The 18,911-nt window shown below is 37.3% G+C and overlaps 1 protein-coding gene across 1 annotated transcript in view; it reads left to right on the top strand.

The window, feature by feature from the left end:
- The window catches only part of SLCO6A1 (solute carrier organic anion transporter family member 6A1), a 107,370-nt gene that overhangs the window by 51,935 nt on the left and 36,524 nt on the right, over positions 1-18,911 (top strand). Inside the window, exon 8 of the mRNA XM_067730222.1 lies at positions 6,614-6,809. Within this exon, the coding sequence (XP_067586323.1) occupies positions 6,614-6,809 (196 nt within the window). The remainder of the gene's footprint in view (positions 1-6,613; positions 6,810-18,911) is intronic.

Genomic DNA, 18,911 nt, shown 5'->3' with positions numbered 1-18,911 from the left:
GCAGACAAGCCTCTCGGGCTGGTGAGTGCCGGTCGGCACCGATCCTCTGTGCGGGAATCTCCCCGCTTTGCCCTCCGCACCCGTTGCTGTGCACTTCTCCGCGGCTGCGAAGCTCCCCCCTCCGCCCCCTGCAGTCTCCGCCCGCGAAGGGGCTTCCTAGTGTGTGGACTTTTCCTCCTTCACAGCTCCCTCCCACTGGTGCAGGTGCCGTCCCTATTCTTTTGTCTCTGTTTTTTCTTTTTTCTTTTCCCTACCCAGGTACGTGGGGAGTTTCTTGCCTTTTGGGAGGTCTGAGGTCTTCTGCAAGCGTTCAGTAGGTGTTCTGTAGGAGTTGTTCCACGTGTAGATGTATTTCTGGTGTATCTGTGGGGAGGAAGGTGATCTCCGCGTCTTACTCTTCCGCCATCTTCAAGGTCCCCCCACACATAAAACTTTGTAAGACTTCTGTACCTCTTCTTTATCCCATTTCTCTCCCTCCCCCCCACCATAGGTAACAACTCTTCTAAAGTTAGAATTCATCCTTCTCTCACATTTAAATATTTTTACCTCTGATGTACCTATGTGCATACAATCTGTTTCTAAAATTCATATATCATTTTGTATGTACTCTTCTGTTACTTTCATCTGAAATTATGTTCCTCGATTCATGTTGATCTCTATTTAGTGCATTTTAACAGTGCTGTGGGATTCTATTTTATGAATACTGTTTATTTATCCATATCATATAAAAGGATATGAAGTTGCCCCCAACTTTTTCACTTTTCCAAACAGTGCAGTAACAAATAGACTTGTACACGTCTCCTTGTGCACATTTGTAAAAGTTGATCTATATTTAGACGTTCAAGAGGCATTGCTATTGTGTACATCAGTTTTACTAGATATTGAGAATTGGCTGTCCAAAAGAGGTTGCAGATGGAATTAAATGTTTTACAGTTCCAGCATTAATGGAAAGATGGTAAATGTGATCATTTAATTTATGCTATAAAAAGTCAGAGATGCATACTGTAACTTGCAGGTAACCAGCAAAAGGATAGTAAGAAGAATAGTAAATGAGTATATTTATTTGAAAATTTTTACTAATAATTTAAAAAAATAAGAAAGGAAAAAAAGAAGGAACATAAAACATGTGGGCCAAATAAAAAACAAATGTTAAGGTGTGCAAAAACATTGACTATCAGCCTATTATTGAGTAGATTTTGTGATAAAGGGCATGCCACTGTCAGACTGCACATAGTCCAAAAGCCAAACATGACACAGTTTCAGGGGCCATGACAGATTTTTCCACAGGTATACCACATTGTTTGACACTCTGATTAATTAATAGAGATAGGGACTAAACCCATTCAATTTGTTTCATAGAGTATTTAATTAAGGCTCATATCAACAGGACTCCAAAGAACAGGATAAAGCCACTTGCAGTATTGGCCTCAATCATGCTGGCAAATTCCTGGACCAAGCCAGCTGAACAAATTTCTTGACCCTCAGGGTCTACCTTAGAAAGCAAGATGGCTTTCTCCTAAAGTTTCCATATTGACCTTTCCACTTAGCCTGAGGTATTAATCCAGGCATAGAAGAATGCATTAGCAATTGCATATATTCTACCCTGGCCTGCAAGGATGAAGTTTTGGTCAATTCTGTCATCCATAACAATGATGATCAGTGACTGAGGCTGACCAGAGTGCTTTCTGGGGATGAGGTGTCATTGATTATTTTAACTAAAATTAGGGACAAATTTTGTACCACCTTTTCTAGTTGGATTACTCTTAGAGTAATAAAGATAACTGCCCTCAGGGTACATATAAATAATGTATCAGTAGTCCCTCTGGAAATCTTCCCTGAGTAACCAAAAGTAAGTACATTTAAGAGATTTCCACTGTCTTCTGAGGGCTCTGTGATACTGGTGGTGTTTCTTTAATCATGTGAAGATCTCTTGTGACCCACCCCCATGGCTTGAACACACCAATTCCAGTTGACAAGTAAGGCTTGTCAAATGGTTAGTGGTGAGTCTGTTTTGGTTCATCTCAAAATGAGAATATCAGTCCACAGAATCACAAAGTCTCTGTGGGTCAGAGCTTTGGTTGTGACAAGGGGTCAGTAGTAAGCTGAGTTGCTTTTAAATGTACCTGTTTCAGGGAGTCGGTGAGTCCTATACAACCAACGATGCTTCTGAGTGGGGACTTCCTCCCTTCTCTATAGGCTCCAGCAAACAAAATCATCAGTCATGGAGCCTTGTAGCTCAAATAGGTTATTAGGTTTGTGGTACCTCAAAGTAGGGAGCATACCACAGCTTGCGGATTAGCATCCAGTGTAGGCCTGTGGGTTAGCTGTTATACAAGACCAAAGAGAATGCCCAAGTGAATTGGCTACTGTCTCTAATACTCAAGAATCCAAAGTGATGCTAGGCTGGCTTTTGGTTGGGGGAAGGGAGACAATTTTTCCTTAACCTCCAGAGTGATAGAGCATTGTGATTTTGTCTGCAGAATCCCCCCAAAACTCGACGAGCAGACTTCTGGATTTTGTTAGGCTTGATCAGTCACCCTTGCTGGTGATGGTGTGCTAATACCAGAGTCAGAGCCATTGAGTCAGGCTTCTGACCCTACAGCCAACTGAATAACGTCTGTCACTGAAAGCTTTGGGCATCATAGTGTAGTGGTAGTCACAATAAATTCTGACCTGCCCCCTTGTAGTAAATAGAAGAGGAATTTAGGTACTCCTGAGGGAATACTGCAAATGTATATTTGTGGCCTGGTAGCATGAATGAGAATTAGTCTTTTTCTTTGGGTGCTAGAGGGATGCAAAAGAAGACTTTGGCAATGTCCCGGACAGTGTATCCAGTGCCATCGGTCTGTGCCAAAAATTTAGTTACATCACAGTGTATGGAACGTCCAGGGCTATAGGAACAATGGAATTCAATTGGTGGTTAATCCACTGTAAACCTCAAGCCCCTGGTAATTTTTTTCACTGAACATAAGGTCTGTTGAATTGAGATACTGCAATTCTTACTACTTCTGCTTCATGTGAGTCCATAATGAGAGTTGGGTCTTTACTTTGTCCTCCTGAGATTCTATGTTGTTCCTGTTGGACCATACTTGAGGAGCAAGGGTAACAATTTATGTGTTCCAGTATCACTTTTGGAGTTTAGAGCATATACAGTACAAGCCTAAAATAGGTAAAAAATAATTACCTATTTTATATTTTGAAATTGGAGCCACAGCATTAGTATAGTGAAGCCACAACAAAAGTGCTCTAAAAGGGGATCTATCTGGTTTACCCAAGCATGTTCACTATAGAAATACCCTAGAAAATATGAAACAAAAAGCAGTCAGTACTTCTACTTGTAGGATATACAGCATCAGAGGGTAGTGGAGAATTGTTGCCCAATAAATAGAGTAGTAGTTATAGTACATTTAAATAAAGACAAATCTTGACCTCTACCTCACTACATACATAGATACCAATTCTAGATGGATTGCAGATCTCAATGTGTATGGTAAAACAATAAAACTTTTTAGAATAAGGCATAGGAAAATATCTTCATGGCTTGGAGAGGACAAAGATTTATTAAACAGGACACAAATTACATAGTCATAAAGAAAAAAAATGTGCTGTTACATTAAAATTAAGAACTTCTGTTCATCAAATGTCAGCATGAAGAGTGAAAATGCATGCAAAACAACCTTTTCAATAGAAATATTCTACAAAGTGTTTGTGTCCAGAATATGTAAAAAATCTGACAATAATAAAAAGGCAGATAATCCAATAAAGATGGACAAAAGACTTGAACAGACATTATATAAAAGATGATATCAATTGGCCAATATTCATGTGAAAATGTGCTCACCTTCAGTGGTTTTTCAGGGAAATGCATATTAAAATCACAATGCAATACTATTACCCATTCACCAGAATTGCTAAAATGAAAAAGAAAGATATATGTTGGCATGGATGTGGAGCAATTGACATTTTATCCACTACTGGTGAGAATGTAAATTGGTTTATCATTTTATAAATCTGTTTGGCAGTATCATAAAAATCTGAACCTATACATATTCCCTCACCCAGGAATTCAACTCCTAGTTATATACCCAACATAAGTTCTTCTCTTAAGAATATACCCAACAGAATGCAAACATTTACAAAATGACATATACATGAATTTTTAAAGTAGCAGCACAATTTGCAACATCACAGTGAATAAATAAGTTGTATTGTATGCATATACTAGAATGCTATTCAGCAATGAGAAGGCATGAACTATTGTTACATACAAAAACATGGGTGGATTTTTCAAACATCATGTCCAATAAAAGAAGTCATAATGTATGCATACTTTATGATTCATATTTTATAAAATCCTATAGGTGCACGAAAGAGCCTCTGGCCTTCTGGTAATGTTTGATTTTTTTACCTGGGTGTGGTTACGTAGTTATGTTCACTTTGAAAATTCATCAAATGTGTAATATTGATTTGTATATTTTTCTGTACACCAATAAAGTATTTACATAAGAAGTTTATTGGAAGTTCTGTGCTTTGCAGTTGAATTTTCAACTGTTTTATGTCCTTTCAGGGTAGTCTTTCATGGACCCAGCTATTTAATTTTTGAACTCCCAGTGTCCAGTATTTTCTTATTGCCTAAGGCAATAAGCCTGACAGCCAATACTTTCTCAGCTGAGTTGTGTTCTCAGTTTTCTGCTCACAGATGTAATTGGTTTTCTTAACTCTATAGTTGTTGGGTTCAAACTGAATAAACCTAGGGTTCTCTGGCATTGTGGGTAGGGATAGGAATTGGGGATCAAACATTTTATATAGACGGCCATCCAATCCTCTTGTTTTTTAAGTCTACCTCACTCTTGCTTTCAGTCATACCTACTGCCCTTAATTTCTGAGATTATGAGGTAAAATGTGGTTTACTTCTTCTTGACTTCTTAACTGCAGCCTTGTTGCTCACCCTCTGATTCTCTTCCAATTCCCATAATTTTCTTAATAAACATTACCACTACACTATTTGTACTTCTTTGCTTTTTAATAAATGAATTTGTCTGTAAATTCTACCTTTTAACAAATACTCATATAATGTTTACTATGTGATTATACACTGTTCTAAGCACTTAAATATTAACTCATTTAGTTCTCCTAACAAGTTATAATGGAGGTATCGTTAGTTATAGATTTTTAGTAGCATCTCATACATTTAGATGTATTTAATTTGTATTATTGTTCAGTTCTAAGCATTTTTAATTCTCATCAGCGTATTTTTACTTAAGCCATGAATTATTGAAAAGAGATTTTTAGTTTGTAGAAATAGGCTCTTCTCTTTTGAAATAACTGCTTGTTCAAATCAATTAATACTTTCCATATCTTTAATAGTGTTGTAAGCTAAGTCTCTGTCTCTGAGAAAGCTGAGTTAGAACACTTTGTTTATAGATTTTTAATTTTCTTGAAATCTAGGCAGTGTTTACATAATTTGTTTTATGCATTGTCATTAGGTATATACATGTTCATGATCTACATTTTCATGGTACATATATTTTCACTGCTTTATTTTCAAGCTTTCCTTTTTTAAAAATATCAAATTTGATACTCTATCTTTTTAATAGTTGTTTTGTCCATTTATCATTATTGTAAATTCTGACATATTTAAGTAGTTTTAAACTTTTTAATTGTACATTTTGTTTATTACACTTCTCTTTTGCTTCTTTTTCCCCCCCACTATTCTGTCCTCTCTCAAAGGACTCATTTTTTATTCATTTTATCCCCCTCGGTTGGTTTAGGAAATTTTCACTACTCACTTTCAGTTTACTAACCCCACTCCTCAGGATTGTGTATGTGTGTTTGGTCTAGGTTATTAATTTTATCTTTTTAAAAAATTAGCTATAATTATAATTCTTTTGCAAGTTACAGGCTCTCTGGCAGCTTTTACAATTTACACTTTAATCTTGATGTTATGAAGTTTCCTTACCTTATGTGATTTAATATTTATTTATTTTTACTCTTTCTCAGTAATTGGAGTGTACTTTTATTCCCAGGACTAATATTTCTTTCTTTTTTTTTTTTTTTTTTTTTTTGCGGTACGCTTGCCTCTCACTGTTGTGGCCTCTCCCATTGTGGAGCACAGGCTCCGGATGCACAGGCCCAGCAGCCATGGCTCACGGGCCCAGCCGCTCCGTGGCATGTGGGATCTTCCCAGACCGGGGCACGAACCCGTGTCCCCTGCATCGGCAGGCAGACTCTCAACCACTGCGCCACCAGGGAAGCCCATATTTCTTTAATTATTGAAATTTCTCATTCTTAGCTACAAATTTTCAAATGTTGTTCCTCTGGTATGCCTTTTATTGTATTTCTTCTCACAACTGCTGTAAAACATTTTGTGGAGCCTCTTATTCTAGGTCCTTTAGGCCTATAGCTTCAGCCCCACTCACAAATTTGTATTTCTCTTAGGGATCAGGGTTTGTTCAGGTATTTATTAATATCATGCCTTTAAGTTTTGTCTCGGTCTCTTAGTTAAATCTATGTTTGCTCTATGTTTAGAGCAGAGGGGATTACCTCAAAGTATGAATTTCTGTACTATCTTTAGCTATTTTTAACTGTGTTTTCTCTTCCTCCTTTCTTTTAGGACTTGTTTTAATTCCAGGACGTGCTCTTGGCCAGATTCTGGGAGGTATCATTATTTCCAAGTTACAAATGTCTTGTAAAGGCCTTATGAGATTTGTGATGGTTACATCTGCTGTAACACTTGTACTCCTTGCATTTGTAATTTTTGTACACTGTGATTCAATACCATTTGCTGGGATCACTGAAGATTATGGCGGGTAAATATAATTTTATGTATATGAGATTTTTACATCTAATCCCAACAATATATTTGTTTGTCGATTAATAATTATTTATCCAGTAAGCCTAATATGCTCATATCATTCTTGGCATTATTGAACATGTAAAAGAAACATAAGGCATAGTTTCACCTTTCACTTTAAAGGCAGAAATATCATAATGATAGCTTGTAGTATGACTGCTTATGCATTCATTCTAAAGAAAAAAAAACATATTGAAATTAATCAGCACCCAGAAGTAGAAATCTGTATTAAAGTGAGTAGCAACTAGGAGACCATACTGTCTGTACAAAGCCAGTCTTACCTTTGTTTTTGAATTGGTGTGTCTGCCTTCTTATCAAAGAATGGAACTGAAGACATCTGAAAGTATGCATGAGTAATGTCTCCTTTAGGTTAAACATGCAAAAATTCAAAGAACTGGGCAGAGATTGATGTTAAAGAAGAGAAACAGAACTGGAATTGGAAACCAAAGGACTAAGCAAGTAAAATAAGTATAGAAAACAAGACTTACACTTGAGCTACAATGAAGTGGCTTATGGCAGACAAATGCTCCCACTGAGAACACCTAGAAAAGCTGAATAACATTTTAAAAATGTGTTTAAAGGCATCAGACAGTTGTTTAGGCAACTAGGAATTTAAAGACCAAAATCCTGGAGAAAGGCAAACCTTGTGAGGAGAAGCAATCTTCTGCAGTTGCATTTTACCCTGAGTATATTTACTATTTCTGGACATTGGCAAGAAGCTGGCAATTCCAGCAAAGTGGGCAAAACGCATCTAATAAGATGACAAAAAACTGGCACAGATTTTTGACTGACCTTTGAGCCTAAAGAGACAAAAATTAGGACATTAAAAAGAATACCAGATGAAAATATAAACTACACAAAGAAGAGCAAAGGAAATTGTAACTAGGTAAATCATTTTTTCTTATTTAAATCTCTTTAAAAACAATTGTTTAAAACAGATTAACATGCAATATGGGTTTACATGAAGTGCTGTCATATGTTGGTAGCCTGTATTAAGTCAAAATGTATAGTGTAAACCCTGAAGCAACCACTAAAAAACAATAAATATAGCTAATAAGCCAACACAGGAGTTAAAATAGAATTTTCCAAAACTGTTTGATCTCAAAGTAGGCAGAAAAGTAGAAAAAGAGAACAAAGAAGAGATAGAATAAATAGAAAACAAATAGAAAGAGGATATATTCAAACCTGACCACATTAGTAATCACATTAAATGCAAATGGTTGTAGTATCTCAGTTAAAAGGAAGATAATCTTCAGTTTAATTTCAAAAAAGCAAGACTATATGCTGCATGAAAGAAATACACTTCAAATACAGACACAAGTAGATTATGTGTAAAAGGATGGGAAAAGATATAACATGTTAACAGTAGTCAAAAGAAAGCTCATATCAGTGACCAAGCAGATTTGAGAGCAAACAATATTAGCAGGAAAAAATAATGTCATTATGTACTATAAATTGGCCAATTCATCAAAAATTAATAACAATCCTAAATGATTCTGAACCTAATGAAAGAGCTTTAAAATATGTGGAGCAAAAACTTATACACTGCAAGGAGAAATGTAGAAATTCACAAGTGTAGTCAGCTATTTCAGTATTCCTCTCTTAGTAGAAGTAGGGAAAAAAAAAAAACAGTGATGATAAAAAAGATTTGAATAACACTGTCAACCAACTTGACCTAATTGACATTTGTAGAACATGTCATGTAACAAAGCAAAATATGCTTTCTTTTCAAGAGTGCCTAAAATAGGGGCTTCCCTGGTGGCGCAGTGGTTGAGAGTCCGCCTGCCAATGCAGGGGACACGGGTTCGTGCCCCAGTCCGGGAAGATCCCACATGCCGCAGAGTGGCTGGGCCCGTGAGTCATGGCCGCTGAGCCTGCGTGTCCAGAGCCTGTGCTCCGCAACAGGAGAGGCCACAACAGTGGGAGGCCTGTGTACGGCAAAGAGACAAACAAAAAAAAGAATGCATAAAATACTTACCAAAATAGACCATATTCTATGAAACAAAACTCAGTAAATTTAAAGGATCAAATAATAAAATGGAAGTAAAATTTCTGACCATGATGGGATTAAATTAGAAATAATAAAAAAAGATTTCTGAAAAAGCCCCAGATATCTGGAAACTGAAAAAACCTTCTATATAAACTTTGGGTCAAATAATTTCTCCTAAAGGGAAATTGTAAAATATTTTCAAGTGAATGAAAATGTAAACACACATTAAAAAATTTGTGGGAGGCTGTTAAAGCAGTATGTAGGGCAAAATGTATAGCATTAAAAGTCTGTATTAGAAAAGAAAAACGTCTCAAACCAGTGACATTTGTTTCTACCTTAAAAAACTATAAACATCAAAGCAGACTGATTGTAAATTAAGTAGAACAAAGCATGCAGTTGAGATCAGAACAGAAATCAGTGGAGTAGAAATGAGAAAAACAATGGAGAAAATCAGTAAAATCGCAGGTGTTATTTTGAGAAAATTGATGAAATTGCTAAACCACTACAGAGAGAAAATTACCAAAATCAGAAGTTAGAGATCTGTTTTTAGTATAGGTTCTACTCATATAAAAAGGTAATAGGTTAATATTATGAACAACTTTATGCCCATAAATTTAACAACTACCATGAAATGGGTAAAACCTTTGAAAGACAAAAACTCACTTAAGAAGAAATAGCTAATTTTTGTATCTAGCAAATAAATCAAATTTGTAGTTAAACACTTTCCCACAAAGAAAACTCCAGGCCCAAATGTTTTCATTGGGGAATTCTACCAAACATTTTAAAAAATCTGTTCTTATACAAATTCTTCTAGAAAATTGAAAAGGAATGGATACTCCCTAACTCATTCTGTGAGACCTGCATTGTCCTGATCTCAAAACCAGACCAAGACATTGTAAGAAAGGAAAACTATAGACCTATATCACTCATGAGTATAGATGCAAAAATTCTTAACAGAACTTTAATAAATGGAATCAAATAGTATATTAAAAGGAAACTAAATTATGATCAAACAAGATTCATATAGAGATGCAAGGATAGTTTAATAGTTTAAAAATCAATTGATACATAATCTACCATATAAATAAACTAAAAATGAAAAAAATTTATAATCTCAATAGATGTCAAAAATGCTTGATAAAGTGCAACATCTATTCCTGATCAAGTACAAAACTAATAATGGAAGGGATTCTATGAAAATGTACAGCTAACATCATACTTAGTGATGATTATAGACTGAATGTTTGTGTTTCCCCCTCCTTCCAGATTCATATGTTGAAGCCCTAATCCCCAATATGATAGTATTATGAGATGGAACCTTTAAGAGATAATTAGGGTTAGGTAAGATCATGAGGGTGGACACCCCATGATGGGATTAATGTCCTTCTAAGAAGAGGAAGAGGCCAAAGCTTTCCCTCTATTGACTGTGTGAGGATAACAATGAGGAAGGTGATGTTCTGCAATCCAGGAAGACAGCCCACACCAGACACCAAAGCTGCCTGCACCTTGACCTGGACATAGCTTCCAGAACAGTGAGAGATAAATGTCTGTTGTTTAAGCCACACAATCTATGATATTTTATTATAGTGGCTTGAGCAGACTAAGACGATGAAACATTGACTAACCAGGAATACAAGGATATCTGTTTTTACTATTTCTATATTAACATTGTTCTAAAGGTTCTAGCCATCCAATAATGTAAGAAAAATAAACAAAAGACATTACAATAGCAAAAGTAGAAGCAAAACTGTGTTTATTTGAAGTAAACACCATTGTCTATATAGAAAATCCAAAAAACACTCTAACTAATAAAATGAGTTTAGCAAGTTTGTAAGATCAAATCAACCTACAATAATCTATGGTATTTCTATATGCTAACTACAAATGCAGAAATCAATATTAAAAATAATATTGTTAATTCCCATAAGGCTATCAACTGACTTTTCAGCAGAAACTCTGTAGTCCAGAAGGGAGTGTCATAATGTATTTAAAGTGATGAAAGGGAAAAAACTTATAAACAAGAATACTCTACCAAGCAAGCCTTTTATTCAGATTTGATGGAGAGATAAAAAGTTAGATAAGGGCTTCCCTGGTGGCGCAGTGGTTGAGAGTCCGCCTGCCAATGCAGGGGACGCGGGTTCGTGCCCCAGTCCGGGAAAGATCCCACATGCCGCGGAGTGGCTGGGCCCGTGAGCCATGGCTGCTGAACCTGCACGTCCGGAGCCTGTGCTCTGCAACGAGAGAGGCCACAACAGTGAGAGGCCCGCATACCGCAAAAAAAGATAAGCAAAAGCTAAAATTCTTCAGCACAACCAAACCAGCTTTACAAGAAATATTAAAAGGACTTCTCTGACTGAAAAAGAAAAGGCCATTACTACAAACATGAAAATTATAGAAGGAAAAAGCTCATTGGTAACAGCAATATGAAGGAAAGACAGTAAATCAACCACATATAAAGTTAGTATGAGGACTAAAAGACAGAAGTAGTAAAATTATATCTATCTACAATAAGTAGTTAAAGGACACACAAAAAGATGTAAACTAGGTCAAAAACAGGAGACGTGGGTGGAGCAAAAATGCAGGATTGTTAAAATGTGTTTGAACTTAGATAACTAACTTAAAATGATGTGTGTGTGTGTGTGTGTACCTACATCACGGTAACTACAAATAAAAAATCTATTACACACTGAGTAAAAAAAGGAATCGAGACATAACATTAAAGATAGTCATCAAATCATAAGGGAAGAGAACAAAGGAAGAGAAAGGAAAAAGAAAACACCTATAAAAACAACCCCCAGGGAGGAGCTTCAAGATGGCAGAAGAAGAAGATGTGGAGATCACCTTCCTCCCCACAAAAACATCAGAAATACATCTACATGTGGAACAACTCCTACAGAACACCTACTGAATGCTGGGAGAAGATCTCAGACCTCCCAAAAGGCAAGAAACTCCCCATGTACCTGGGTAGGACAAAAGAAAAAAGAAAAAACAGAGACAAAAGAATACGGACGGGACCTGCACCAGTGGAAGGGAGCTGTGAAGGAGGAAAGGTTTCCACACACTAGGAAGCCCCTTCACGGGCGGAGACTGCGGTTGGTGGAGGGGGGAAGCTTCAGAGCCGCAGAGGAGAGAGCAGCAGCAGGGGTGCGGAGGGCAAAGCAGAGAGATTCCAGCACAGAGGATCAGTGCCAACCAGCATTCACCAGCCTGAGAGGTTTGTCTGCTCACCCGCTGGTGCGGGCCGGGACTGGGAGCTGAGGCTCGGGCTTCAGTCGGATCGCAGGGAGAGGATTGGGCTTGGCTGCGTGAACACGGCCTGAAGGGGGCTAGTGCACCCCAGCTACCCAGGAGGGAGTCCAGGAAAAGGTCTGGAACTGGCGAAGAGGCAAGAGACTTTTTCTTGCCTCTTTGTTTCCTGGTGTGTGAGGAGAGGACATTAAGAGTGCTGATAAAAGGAGCTCCAGAGACGGGCGTGAGCTGTGGGTATCAGCACGGACCCCAGAGACGGGCATGAGACACTAAGGCTGCTGCTGCAGCCACCAAGAAGCCTGTGTGCAAGCACAGGTCACTATCCACACTTCCCATCCTGGGAGTCTGTGCAGCCTGCCACTGCCAGGGTCCTGTGCTCCAGGGACAACTTCCCCGGGTGAACAGACGGCGCGCCTCAGGCTGGTGCAAGGTCATGCTGGCCTCTGCCACCGCAGGCTCGCCCTGCATTCCCTACACATCCCTCACCCCAGCCTGAGTGAGCCAGAGTCCCCTAATCAGCTTCTCCTTTAACCCTGTCCTGTCTGAGCAAAGAACAGATGCCTTCAGGCGACCTACACGCAGAGGCAGGGCCAAACCCAAAGCTGAATCCCAGGAGCTATGCGAACAAAGAAGAGAAAGGGAAATCTCTCCCAGCAGCCTCGGGAGCAGCGGATTTAATCTCCACAGTCAACTTGATTTACCCTGCATCTGTGGAATACCTGAATAGACAACGAAGCATCCCAAATTGAGGAGGCGGACTTTGGGAGCAACGATATATAGATAGATAGATAGATAGATAGATTTTTTTCCCTTGTTCTCTTTTCGTGAGGGTGTATGCATATGCTTCTGTGTGAGATTTTGCCTGTATAGCTTTGCTTTTACCATTTGTCCTAGGGTTCTGTCTGTCCTTTTATTTTATTTTTTTTAGTATAGCTTTCAGTGCTTGTTATCATTGGTGGATTTGTGTTTTGGTTTGGATGTTCTTTCTTTCCTTTTTTTAACTTTACTTAAAAATTTTTTTAATAATTATTTTTTGTTTTCTATTTTAATAACTTTTAAATTTTTTTAATCTTCTTCCTTTCTTTTTCTTCTCCTTTTTATTCTGTGTGTGGATGACACACTCTTGGTGCTCCAGCCAGGTGTCAGGGCTTTGCCTCTGAGGTGGGAGACCCAAGTTCAAACATTGGTTGACCTGAGACCTCCCAGCTCCACATAATATCAAACGGCGAAAATCTCCAAGATATCTCCATCTCAACGCCAAGGCCCAGCTCTAATCAATGACCAGCAAGCTTCACTGCTGGACACCCTATGTCAAACAACTAGCAAGAGAGGAACGCAACCCCATCCATTAGCACAGAGGCTGCCTGAAATCATAATAAGGTCACAGATACCCCAAAACACACCACCAAACGTGGACCTACCCACAAGAAAGACAAGATCTAGCCTCATCCACCAGAACACACACACTAGTCCTGTCAACGAGGAAGCCTACACAACCCACTGAACCAACCTTAGCCACTGGGGAAAGCCACAAAAAACAATGGATTCAGAATAATGATAGTAAAGATTATTCACAATTCTGGAAATAGAATAAACACAAGAAACGTTTAACAAGGACTTAGAAGAACTAAAGAGCAAACAATCATGAACAACACAATAAATTATATTAAAAATTCTCTAGAAGGAATCAACAGCAGAATAACTGAGGCAAAAGAATGCATAAGTGACATGGAAGATAAAATAGTGGAAATAAATACTGCAGATCAGAATAAAGAAAAAAGAATGAAAAGAATTGAGGACAGTCTCAGAGACCTCGGGGACAATATTAAATGCACCAACATTCGAATTATAGGGGTCCCAGAGGAAGAGAAAAAGAAAGGGACTGTGAAAATATTTGAAGAGATTATAGTTGAAAACTTCCCTAATATGGGAAAGGAAATAGTTAAGTTCAGGAATCACAGAGAGTCCCATACAGGATAAATCCAAGGAGAAACACACCAAGACACATACTAATCAAGCTATCAGAAGTTAAATACAAAGAGAAAATATTAAAAGCAGCAAGGGAAAAACAACGAATAACATACAAGGGAATCCCCATAAGGTTAACAGCTGATCTTTCAGCAGAAACTCTGCAAGCCAGAAGGGAGTGGCAGGACATATTTAAAGTGGTGAAGGAGAAAAATCTACAACCAACATTACCCAGCAGGGATCTCATTAAGATTCAATGGAGAAGTTAAAACTTTTACAGACAAACAAGACTAAGGGAATTCAGCACAACCACACCAGCTTTACAACACATGTAAAGGAACTAATCTAGGTAGGAAACACAAGAGAAGGAAAAGACCTACAATAACAAACCCAAAACAATTAAGAAAATGGTAATAGGAACATACATATCGATAATTACCTTAAATGTAAATGGATGAAATGCTCCAAGCAAAAGACATAGACTGGCTGAATGGATACAAAAACAAGACCCGTATATATGCTGTCTACAAGAGACTCACTTCAGACCTAGGGACACATACAGACTGAAAGTGAGGGGATGAAAAAAGATATTCCATACAAATGGAAATCAAAAGAAAGCTGGAGTAGCAATTCTCATGTCACACAAAATGGAGTTTAAAACAAAGACTATTACAAGAGACAAAGAAGGACACTACATAATGATCAAGGGATCAATCCAAGAAGAAGATAGAGCAACTGTAAACATTTATGCACCCAACATAGGAGCACCTCAATACATAAGGCAGATTCTAACAGCCATGAAAGGAGAAATCAACAGTAACACAATCATAGGGGACTTTAACACCCCACTTTCACCAATGGACAGATCATCCAAAATGAAAATGAATAAGGAAACACAAGCTTTAAATGATACATTAAACAAAATGGACTGAAGTGATATTTATAGGACATTCTATCCAAAAACAACAGAATACACTTTCTTCTCAAGTGCTCATGGAACATTCTCCAGGAGAGATCAATACTTGGGTCACAAATCAAGCCTTGGTAAATTTGAGAAAATTGAAATTGTATCAAGTGTCTTTTCTGACCACAGCGCTGTGAGACTAGATATAAATTACAGGAAAAAAATCTGTAAAAAAATACGAACACCTGGAGGCTAAACAATACACTATTAATAACCAAGAGACCACTGAAGAAATCAAAGAGGAAATCAAAAAATACCTTGAAACAAATGACAATGAAAAGACGATGACTGAAAACCCATGTGATGCAGCAAAAGCAGTTCTAAGAGGGAAGTTTATAGCAATACAATCCTACCTTAAGAAACAGGAAACATCTCGAATAAACAACCTAACCTTGCACCTAAAGCAATTAGAGAAAGAAGAACAAAGAAACCCCAAAGTTAGCAGAAGGAAAGAAATCATAAAAATCAGATCAGAAATAAATGAAAAAGAAATGAAGGAAACGATGGCAAAGATCAATAAAACTAAAAGCTGGTTCTTTGAAAAGATAAACAAAATTGATAAACCATTAGCCAGACTCATCAAGAAAAAAAGGGAGAACACTCAAATCAATAGAATTAGAAATGAAAAAGGAGAGGTAACAACTGACACTGCAGAAATAAAAGAGATCATGAGAGATTACTACAAGCAACTCTATGCCAATAAAATGGACAATCTGGAAGAAATGGACAAATTCTTAGAAATGCACAACCTGCCAAGACTGAATCAGGAAGAAATAGAAAATATGAACAGACCAATCACAAGCACTGAAATTGAAACTGTGATTAAAAATCTTCCAACAAAGAAAAGCCCAGGACCACATGGCTTCACAGGCGAATTCTATCAAACATTTAGAGAAGAGCTAACACCTATCCTTCTCAAACTCCTCCAAAATACAGCACAGGGAGGAACACTCCCAAACTCATTCTATGAGGCCACCATCACCCTGATACCAAAACCAGACAAGGATGTCACAAAGAAAGAAAACTACAGGCCAATATCACTGATGAACATAGATGCAAAAATCCTCAACAAAATACTAGCAAACAGAATCCAACAGCACATTAAAAGGATCATACACCATGATCAAGTGGGGTTTATTCCAGGAATGCAAGGATTCTTCAATATACGGAAATCAATCAACGTGATACACCATATTAACAAATTAAAGAAGAAAACCCATATGATCATCTCAATAGGTGCAGAGAAATCTTTCGACAAAATTCAACAGCCGTTTATGATAAAAAACCCTCCAGAAAGTAGGCATAGAGGGAACTTTCCTCAACATAATAAAGGCCATATATGACAAACCCACAGCCAACATCGTCCTCAATGGTGAAAAACTGAAAGCATTTCCGCTAAGATCTGGAACAAGACAAGGTTGCCCACTCTCACCACTCTTATTCAACATACTTTTGGAAGTTTTAGCCACAGCAATTGGAGAAAAAAAGGAAATAAAAGGAATCCAAATCGGAAAAGAAGAAGTAAAGCTGTCACTGTTTGCAGATGACATGATCCTATACATAGAGAATCCTAAAGATGCTACCAGAGAACTACTCGAGCTAATCAAGTGAATTTGGTAAAGTTGCAGGGTACAAAATTAATGCACAGAAATCTCTGGCATTCCTATACACTAATGATGAAAAATTTGAAAGTGAAATCAAAAAAACTCTCGCATTTACCATTGCAATTAATAGAATAAAATATCTAGGGGTTAACCTACCTAAGGAGACAATAGACCTGTATGCAGAAAATTATAAGACTCTGATGAAAGAAATTAAAGGTGTTACAAATAGATGGAGAGATATACCATGTTCTTGGATTGGAAGAATCAACATTGTGAAAATGACTCTACTACCCAAAGCAATCTACAGATTCAATGCAATCCCTATCAAGCTACCACTGGCATTTTTCACAGAACGAAAACAAAACATTTCACAATTTGTATAGAAACACAAAAGACCCCGAATAGCCAAAGCAATCTTGAGAAAGAAAAACAGAGGTGGAGGAATCAGGCTCCCTGACTTCAGACTATACTACAAAGCTACAGTAATCAAGACAGTATGGTACTGGCACAAAAACAGAAATATAGATCAATGGAATAGGATAGAAAGCCCAGAGTTAAACCCACACATGTATGGTCACCTTATCTTTGATGAAGGAGGCGAGAATATACAATGGAGGAAAGACAGCCTCTTCAGTAAGTAATTCTGGGAAAACTGGATACTACATGTAAAAGAATGAAATTAGAACACTCCCTAACACCATACACAAAAATAAAATCAAAATAGATTAAAGACCTAAAGGTAAGTCCGGAAACTATCAAACTCTTAGAGGAAAACATAGGCAGAACACTCTATGACATAAATCACAGCAAGATCCTTTTTGATCCACCTCCTAGAGAAATGGAAATGAAAAGAAAACAAATGGGACCTAATGAAATTTCAAACTTTTGCACAGCAAAGGAAACCATAAACAAGACCAAAAGACAACCCTCAGAATGGGAGAAAATATTTGCAAATGAAGCAACTGACAAAGGATAAATCTCCAAAATTTATAAGCAGCTCAATAACAAAAAAACAAACAACCCAATACAAAAATGGGCAGAAGACCTAAATAGACATTTCTCCAAAGAAGATATACAGACTGCCAACAAACACATGAAAGAATGCTCAACATCATTATTCATTAGAGAAATGCAGAACAAAACTACAATGCAGTATCATCTCACACCAGTCAGAATGGGCATCATCAAAAAATCTACAAACACTAAATTGTGGAGATGGTGTGGAGAAAAGGGAACCCTCTTGCACTGTTGGTGGGAATGTAAATTGATAAAGCCACTATGGAGAACAGTATGGAGGGTCCTTAAAAAACTAAAAATAGAACTACCATACGACCCAGCAATCCCATTACTGGGCATATACCCTGAGAAAACCATAATTCAAAAAGTCATGTACCACAATGTTCATTGCAGCTCTATTTACAATAGCCAGGACATGCAAACAACCTAAGTGTCCATCAACAGGTGAATGGATAAAGGAGATGTTGCACATATATACAATGGCATATTACTCAGCCATAAAAAGAAACGAAATTGAGTTATCTGTAGTGAGGTGGATGGACCTAGAGTCTATCATAACAGAGTGAAGTAAGTCAGAAAGAGAAAAACAAATGCCATATGCTAACACATATATATGGATTCTAAAAATAAAAAAAAAAAAAGTCATTATGAACCTAGAGGCAAGCCGGGAATAAAGACACAGAACTAGAGAATTGACTTGAGGTCATGGGTAGAGGTAGAGGTGAGCTGGGACAAAGTGAGTGAGTGGTAGTGTATATATGGATATATATACACTACGAAGTGTAAAATAGATAGCTAGTGGGAAGCAGTAGCATAGCACAGGGTGATTAACTCGAGGCTTAGTGACCAGGTAGAAATTTGGGATAGGTAGGTTGGGAGGGAGGTGAAAGTGGGAGGAGGTATGGGGATATATGTATATGTATAACTGATTCACTTTGTTATAAACCAGAAACTGAAACACCATTGTAAAGCAATTATACTCCAATAAAAATGTTTAAAAAAAAGAAAAAACCAAACGTAACAAAACGGCAAAAAGTACATACCTATCAATAATTACTTTAAATGTAAATACACTAAATACTCCAATCAAAAGATATAGAGTGACTGAAAGAATACAAAAACTACTAGAGTTTATCAATGAATTCAGTAATGTTCCAGGATGCAAAATTAATACACAGAACTCTGTTGCATTTCAGTACAATAACACCATAGTATCAGAAAGAGTAATTAAGAAAACAGTCCTATTTACAAATGCATTACAAAAAA

The sequence above is a fragment of the Pseudorca crassidens genome, chromosome 3 (genome assembly GCF_039906515.1).
Source record: "Pseudorca crassidens isolate mPseCra1 chromosome 3, mPseCra1.hap1, whole genome shotgun sequence".
In the NCBI taxonomy this organism is placed as follows: domain Eukaryota; kingdom Metazoa; phylum Chordata; class Mammalia; order Artiodactyla; family Delphinidae; genus Pseudorca; species Pseudorca crassidens.
This window is presented reverse-complemented; position numbering and strand designations above follow the sequence as displayed.